The sequence below is a fragment of the Equus quagga genome, chromosome 11, assembly GCF_021613505.1.
Source record: "Equus quagga isolate Etosha38 chromosome 11, UCLA_HA_Equagga_1.0, whole genome shotgun sequence".
NCBI lineage: Eukaryota > Metazoa > Chordata > Mammalia > Perissodactyla > Equidae > Equus > Equus quagga.
The window spans coordinates 65,716,969-65,725,168 of record NC_060277.1 but is presented as its reverse complement, the minus strand read 5'-3'; the positions used below and the strand labels follow the sequence as shown (position 1 = coordinate 65,725,168).

At 44.9% G+C, this 8,200-nt stretch overlaps 1 protein-coding gene across 1 annotated transcript; it reads left to right on the top strand.

The window, feature by feature from the left end:
- The first annotated feature begins 3,820 nt into the window (after positions 1–3,820).
- ODF4 (outer dense fiber of sperm tails 4) lies at positions 3,821–7,921 on the top strand. The gene is made up of 3 exons (XM_046676277.1): positions 3,821–4,241; positions 7,395–7,529; positions 7,719–7,921. Exons 1-3 carry the CDS (start codon positions 3,821–3,823, stop codon positions 7,919–7,921), a joined length of 759 nt encoding a protein of 252 aa, XP_046532233.1.
- The last annotated feature ends 279 nt before the right edge of the window (positions 7,922–8,200 follow it).

Sequence of the window (8,200 nt, the reverse complement as noted above, 5' to 3'; positions counted from 1 at the left end):
TGAAGGTCAAGGGGCATCCTTGGGGGCGGGTCCAGCACCCCAGGTCTTCTACCCTGTCTCTACTCAGTGTGTGATCCTCAGACCAGTAGCATGAGCATCCCCTGGGAGCTTGTTAGAAGTAGGGTATCTGCATTGAATGGGATGCCCAGGTCGTTAGTACACACTTTAGAGGTTGAGGAATACCAACAACAACAGGCCCACGTGAAATAAGGAGGCATACTTTCACAGATGCCAAAGAGGGGGAACCTTGTAACTTGCGGGCATTGAAGTGTCCTAGTAATGCCAAGGGCCTGGGAGATCACTGCAAAGAAGAGTCACACTAGCATGCATGCCAGGGTGAGCTGGCCTGGGGTGGGACTGTTTCTGAGTGTCGTGCAGGCAGCAGGGCGAGTCCACATGGGCAGTCAAGGAGCGACCAATAAGACTGTGTAAGCCCCAGTCCGTGCTCTCCAGGCGAGTGTTGCCTGTGGTCATTGAGAGGCTATCGTCCGGTAAGGGATGCCCAGGCACCTGCCCTCACAGGTGGAGCAGTGAGCCATTCCCATTTCAGAAACCTCTCAGCCTTGCACACCATTCTGGCCTCTACTCCGTACCTGTGTGACCAAATTAGCATTATTTTTTGACTGTCTGGCTTCCTTTCTTTGGGGAACTGCCCCTCCCCAAATCCCTGTGGTTCTGGTGGGTTGTCAGTCAGGGCATCCACCTTCCCTGTCCCCCGGTTCCTGTTTAGTTCTAGGTCTAGATGGTCAGCTTCCTCTTTGAATCTGTATTTACTCAGTATCGTCCCAAAACATTCCTTTTTTGCCTAACTTAGTCAGTCTGGGTTCATGCTTGCAACCAAAGAGTTCTCACGGACACACAACCTTATGAGACAGTTGCCCAGGGTGGCTGCTAGGGGTAGTTGGCCTGGGGAGGAGCAGCATCTTTATGAAATATAGGACAAATCGCCTCTTCCTTCCAGCCAATAGAGCTCCCTTGGAGGAGCTTGTCAAGCAAAACGCAGACTGGAGTTTAGTTCTCACTCATCCCCTCAGCTGTGTGCTCTTGTGCAGTACACACTCTGCACAACCTTACATGGAGACCCTGTTGTCAGGTCCCCCACCCTTCCCTTCAGCTCTCTCCTCCTTCCACCTTCCAGTTTACTTCTTCTAGGTTTTTACTTGAGCAACATCAAGGCTGATAACAACTATGTTTACTTTTGTAACTATAGTTAAGCCTTCCGTGCTTTGTCCATCTGTTGATTCTAAAAGCTGAAACTCAATTAACGGTGTTTACCTTATATATTGTGACTATATAAATATCTTTTATTACAGAGCTAGTAATCACTAAGATTACATTTCCTTTCTTGAACTATTTTTAATTACTTTTTGAAAAACAGTATTTGATACATTCACAGGATTATTTGAAATATATATTAGTTATAAATGATTCTAATATGATGAATATCTGTGCATCTATCACTCAGGTCAGGAACCAACAACCTATTGCCAACAATGAATGTGTCTATGCCAGTATAATCCTCTCCGTCCCGTTCCCCTGCCTCCCCTGAGATATAACCTCCATATTGTATTGTGTGTTTATCATTCCAGTGCCTTAGAAAACGTGCAATCGTAATAGTATGTGTGCATAAACAATGTTTTGTTTAGTTGTGCTTTTTATGAACTCTATAAAAATGGTGTCTTATTTATGCTATGTTTTTCAGGAAACGTTATATTTCCAAGATTCTTCCATGTTGTTTTGTGTTGCTGGTAGAACTGCTTACTATGATTAGAAACACTTAGAAACTCCAGGAAAAACTAAAATGAATCCAAGGAAGAAAACACAATCCTCACAATCGCGAGCTCTGCCTGAATGACATTCCCAGTAGGGCCAGCACCCCTTCTTCCAGCTCTGCTCCCTCCTGGTGTAGAACACACATGAGATTATCCCAGCCTACTTACTGCCGGAGGCAAAGGAATTTGTCCACCGACTCCTTATCTGTCGTTAGGTCACGGGTCAGCCTCCAGACCCGAGTGCTCCTGACAGTGGCTGATTGACTGTTCTAAGGATGGCATCTGTCCCTTCAGGGCCAGAGAATGTTTGGACTTGGGACTGAGAGGTCTCTGCTCTGGCAGCTGAAGACGTAAGATGGATAGCCCGGGGTGGAAGGCCCATGCTTCTCACTGTGTGGAGCAGAGGAGAGGCGGAAGGTGGTCTGCAGAGGAAGAGCAGAACACTCAAGGAGAAGTGGGACCCGAGTCAGGGTGCTACGGTCTAAATGTTCGTGTCCCCTCAAAATCCATATGTTGGAAAACTAACCCCCAACGTGATGGTATCGGGAGGTGGGGACTTTGACAGGTGATTAGGTCACAAGAGTAGAGCCCTCATGAATGGGGTCAGTGTACCTATAAAAGAGATCCCACAGAGCTTCCTAGCCTCATGTGAGGACACAGCAAGTAGTCTGTGACCTGGAAGCGGGCCCTCACCCAACCATGATGGCTTGTTAAACAACAATTTAACAATAATAACTACCACTTTCTGGGAATTTACTATGAACCAGTGAGTGCTTTTTGTTCTTTATCTCATTCACTACTGTACCAAGTCTGAGACAAGTATTATGGGCCCCTGTGTTACAGATGAGCAAACTGAGGCCTAAAGAAGCTCTATGACTCATCCAGGTTCACAAGGCTATTACGAAGAAGGCCCATTATTCATCCCTCTGCCAGTTGAACACTAAACCCTGTGTTCTTACCCACATGTACTACTGTCTCCACAAGGTAAACCAACTCTTGTGGAATTCAAACTCACATCACAAATTGAAAGGCTTTCTCCTCGTGAGAATTCCAGGGGCTAATTGAGGTCCCGAAGCCACCATGACCAGGCTACCACTGGTGACTCGGATTATTTTCCTATAACGTAAAAGGGAGGTTAGAAAAAACCTTCTCGGACTGCGTGACACACTCTCATACCCTCCCTACTCCAGATTAGCCCTCAGCTAAGTACTGCCAATCCTCCTCTTTTCGCTGAGGAAGACTGGCCCTGAGCTAACATCCCTGCCCATCTTCCTCCACTTTATACGTGGGTCACCTACCACAGCATGGCTTTTGCCAAGCGGTGCCATGTCAGCACCCAGGATCCGAACCAGCAAACCCTGGGCCACCGAGAAGCGGAATATGCGAACTTAACCGCTGCGCCACCAGGCCGGCCCCTATCCTCCCTCTTCTGGTGCTGAGAAAAAAAGAAGGGAAAAAGATAAAGGAAGAAGGCAGGGAATGGCCACCGTGGACTGGAAGTGAGTAGAGGTACGAGAAGGGTGAAGGGGCTGGGGGAAGCAGTGAGAAGGTTGATTACACCTTTGGAAGACTTTTCCAGATGCTTTCCTGGGGACAAGCTCCTCCCTCCTCCTGCTCCATCAGTGAGCATTTGGGGTTGGGATTAGGGTGGAGGAAATGGGAAGAGAAAAGGAGACTGACCCTTGGAGACCATTACCTTTAGGCGAATGTAGTCATCAGATCCACAGTTCTGAGCTGGGACTGAGGAGCAGGGTTTCAAGAAAGAGTTGGAGCTGCAGTCATGGGCCCCCTCCCCCATTTGACAGCCCCCCAGGAATATTCCATGGCAGTTAGAGGCCCTGTCCTGCTGAATGGCTGTTTTCTTTCCAGATCCCAGGCCCAGTGGTGGCAAGCGCTCTGCCTGATGAAAGTATTTAAAAGATGAGCGACAACTGAGCCTGGCAAAGGAAGGGGGAGATGGGGTGGAGGATAGAAAGGGAGACAGGGGGTGCTCAGGATGGGGACAGGGGACTTTAGGGGCGAGTTCACTGGGTCAGGAGGAGAAAGCAATGAGCATCACAGGCCCGGATAGGAAGGGGAGGGCTGGGAAGCAGGATGAGGTGGAGGATGGCCTGGGACAAGATGAGGAGGTGCAGAACTCCCACTCTTACTCTGGCAGCAGCAGACAGTTGCCTATGGAGCCCTGCATGGAGCCTCGCAGGGACTCTGTGTTTCCTCCGCAATGGAGAATTACACACAGCTCCCGCCAGCTAGCGCAGGTGTTGGCCTCAGGGCTCAGCCTGATCGCCTTCATCCTGCTGCTGGTCATGCTCTTCTCCAAGAAATGGCTGTGCCTCTCTAAGAGCCGCTTCTACCAGCGCTGGCCCACAAATGTTAGCAAGAGAATCTACACGTCGGCCCATTTAATGTCCATGGGGCCCCTACAGATCTGCAAATCCAAGAGCTGTTCCAACTCAGAGAATGGGAAAGGTGAGACCCTCCAGCCCCTCAATCTCACCCTGGGCCTCCAACCTGCTTTGGCCTCTACATCTGCACCCCTGTATTCTCGTCCCTCCTTCTGGCCATCCCCAGTATATTGGCCAGCAAGATGGTCCCTGGCACTGAGACTGCCAAGGATCATTTCTCCTCCCCAAGCCTGGCCAAATTTATTTGCTGGACCCAATGAAAAGTGTCACTGCTCCAATAAGGCTCAGAGCCAAGTCTGTGCTTATGAAAATGCTGTGAGGGGCAGGGACTCAGCACATGTGGATCACTCGTTAATCACATAATTCACTGCTATCCTGGGAGAAGAGCTGCAGCGAGGGGGGTGTCCTTCCCCTGGGCTTGCACACCCAGAGCTCTGGGAGGAGTCCCCAGAACACTCTCCCCAGGCCAGGTCCCCGCCACTGTTCTTTCCCTCGGCCTCAAGCTTTGCTTTTCTGGGCCGACTCCGAGTTTCCAGCGTTGGTTTCCATGTTCCTTCCTGGCGTGCTTGCAGCTGCTTCATTGCCCACTCCTGTTCATCTCCCTCATGCTGTCCTCTCACCTCTCAGGTTTAGGCCTCTTTTCTCACCTCTTGTGGAAACCCAGAGCTTTGGATGCCCGATTTCCATTTCTTCACTCTTGTTAACACTTAAAAAAGTTACATAGCTATTATTTTCTTCCATTAAGAAAGCAATATATCCTTATTACAATAAACTTGGGGAAACAAGAGCTATCACTTATCCCACACTTATTCTATTTGCTGTTTAATCCTCAGTCAGCCCTAAGACAGAGAGAAAATTATTCTTATTTTACAGATGAGAAAATTGAGACTCAGATTAAGTACCTTGCTCAGGGTCACAAAGCTATTAGGATGAGCCACATGAAATGGCCAATATTTGACCTCTTTTCACCTACAGAAAGAGCAAATTCGTATGGATCAACCAAATAATGGCAGGTTTAGAATTATAACTCAGGTGTGTCTGGCTCCAAATCTCATGTAAGCAACCTTGCTCTATGATGCTACTCAAAGACAGCCACTAGTAGCAGTCTGTTGAGCACTCAATTTTTTCCAGGCTTTATTTTTTTTTTAATCAAACGAGTTTTGAATGGTTTTTACATAGTTGTAATCGCTCTTCATAAATAATTTTATATCTTTTAAATTACCTTTATTTAAAATTTATCTTTATGAGATATGATAAACTTTTCCATATTATAAGTGACTATAATTTTCAACTTAATAGATTTATCACCTTTTACTTGACTATTTTATTTACCTATTCTTGGCCAATTTATTTCCAATTTCATTTTGAGAAAAAAAAGAAACAAAATTTGCTAATCACCAAGTTTTTGTATGTTTAGTATAAACTCTTTGTTATAGATTTCTCAAAGTGGGTTTACTGAATCAAAGAGTATAAATATTTAAGGTTGCCAATAAAATTTTCCATGTTGCTTTCAAAAAGTATGATAGCAATTCATGCTTCTACTAACAATGTATGAGAAGGCTTATTTCATTATACCTTTGCTAGCAATGACTGTCAACTTTAAGTATATAAATATATAATTTTTTCTGATTTAAATAAGTTGTACAGTTATTGTGGAAAATGCAGAAAGTTTAAGAGAGAAAATTAAAATCCCCTAAAATGTCCCCACACAGATATAATCATATTGACATTGTAATGGATTTACTTCCAGTCTTTTGTGTATCTATATAATACAAATAAATATATATATTTTCTTTTTATAAATATATATATTTTTATTTTTTCAAAATTGTGATCATTCTACAGGCTCTGTGTTGCAAACTCCACTTTTCAGTTGTAAGTGTTTACTCATATCATTAAATAATTATTCTAAAACATCATCTATATTTCAAATTTATTTGATTGGTAATATATGAACCGAGTGAAAATTTAAAAAATACAAACAATTGCCTAGTGAAGTGAATCCCCCCTCTGGCTTCCAGACTCCCTCTCCAGTTTTTCCTTTCTTCCTAGAGACATGCTACTCAGAGACAAGCATCTATCATATCATCACTTTTAATGAACACATAATAATCCAAAGTATGGGTACCCTATAATTTATTTAACAAATCTCTTGTTGGACATGTAAATACCTCTGCAAAGAAGATCCCTATACATATATTTTGGTGCAGATCTTGGATTATTTCCTTAACATAAATTCTAATAAGAGTCATTGCTGGGTCAAAGGGCCTTAACAATTTAGATTTTTAAACATATTTTGTGCCCGATTATCCACCAGAAATGCTGCCCACCAGCAGTGTGTGAGAGCACCTCTTTTTCTCTAAATCCTTTCCTACACTAAGTGTCATCAATTTTGTTTTGATCTTTGCCAATTCGGTGTTAAGCTTTTTGTGTTTATTGGACATTCGTCTATCTTCTTTTGAGAACTGCAGTTCAAGATCTTTGCCCACTTTTTCTATTGAGGTATTCACTTTCATATGGTTGGGATAATCAAACAATCTCCATGTCAGGAATCTTTGCCTATTTAATAAGTGAAAGTGATATTTCACTGTTATCCCAAATGTGCATTTCTTTGGTTATTAATGAGCCTGAACATTTTCTCATATTTGCTCATTTGATTATATTTTCTCTTTTGTGAACCCTTCGTTCATCTTGTTTTCTCATTTTCCACAGATAGTTTTAAGCTGTGGACAAATCACCCAGTCTTTTTGGTGGCCAAGATAACCTTCGCCCTGGCTGTGGTGCTGGGCTTCGTCCTCACCATCTGGTTGCACCTGCCATACCTACCTGGTCTTCAGAGATCTCCCTCCTTTGGCTGGACTGGGACTGTCATGAGCTTCTGTGAAGGTGCCCCCCAGTTCTGGAAAAGGTCCTTAGTTTCTCCTAACCCACATCTTCCTGACACTTCTCCCTCTTCCTTTCTTTGGGAGTGGGGTAGGGGTTTTGTGAGTGATGGGAGAACAGAACTGGTAGTCGCTGACTGAGAATTGAGTTCCATCATTTCCCAGTCACTGGAGAGATAAAAGTGGAGGGGGTGATTCCCATGAACCACTGGTGCTGTGTACTCTGTGTGCACTGGTGGGAGTTGTGGTTTGTGACTGTAGCTCAGCAGATGAGAAAGAGTCCCTATGGGGGATTCTTGGGTGAGAATAAGACCTCTCCACTTCCTGTCTCCTAGTTACCTTCATTTTCTCCACCCTGATGTTGTTCCCTATTAACATCTGGCTGTTCGAGTTGAAGAGGAATTTATCAGTCCCCTTGGGCTGGAGCTATTTCATTGGTTGGCTGGTGTTTATACTATACATCACCTGTGGTGAGTTGCCTAGAGGGCCCTGGGAAGGAGGGGATGTGGGTGGGTTAGGGTAGGGAAAGTGGAGAGAGGGGGCTGTCAATCCCCAGGGATAGGTTCTTAGGGACTTATCTTCCCTTTGGCCTCACCCTGCTTCCCACTTTCCTCCCATTCTCCGACTTTCCTCTCCCCTATCCCCTTGTCCTTTCCCAGCGGTCCTCTGCTACTTCAACCATAAAAGTTTCTGGCGTCTGATTCTGAGCCGTTCCTCTGGTGCCGTGTCCTCCAGCAGCAGTTCCAGCTCAGAACTTTCAGTCCAGCAGTTCCAAGACTCTGTGAATAAGCAGATTGTCTCAAACACCTCTGTCAACCAGGAGGAAGTCCTGGATCCTGAGCAAAAGAAGGCATCTCTATAAACTTTTCTGAACTCCTGACACCAAGTTCTGTCCATTCATCTGAATCCCTCTCCTCATCCTTCCACACAACGCTTGAGGAATTAGAGAGGGAGTATTTTAGGCCAGATTTGCATTCCTCTTCCTTGTTCCTGCCTTGTCTACAGCTTGTTTGATGTGGAATAAATTGTCTCTCTCTCTGTCTTTTTTTTTTTTATCATGTCTAGCAATTATTGAGACAATACAGCAATTGAAAGAGAGAAAGGGAGAAAGAACAAGTTTGTTTCCCGGTTCTTCCTGCCT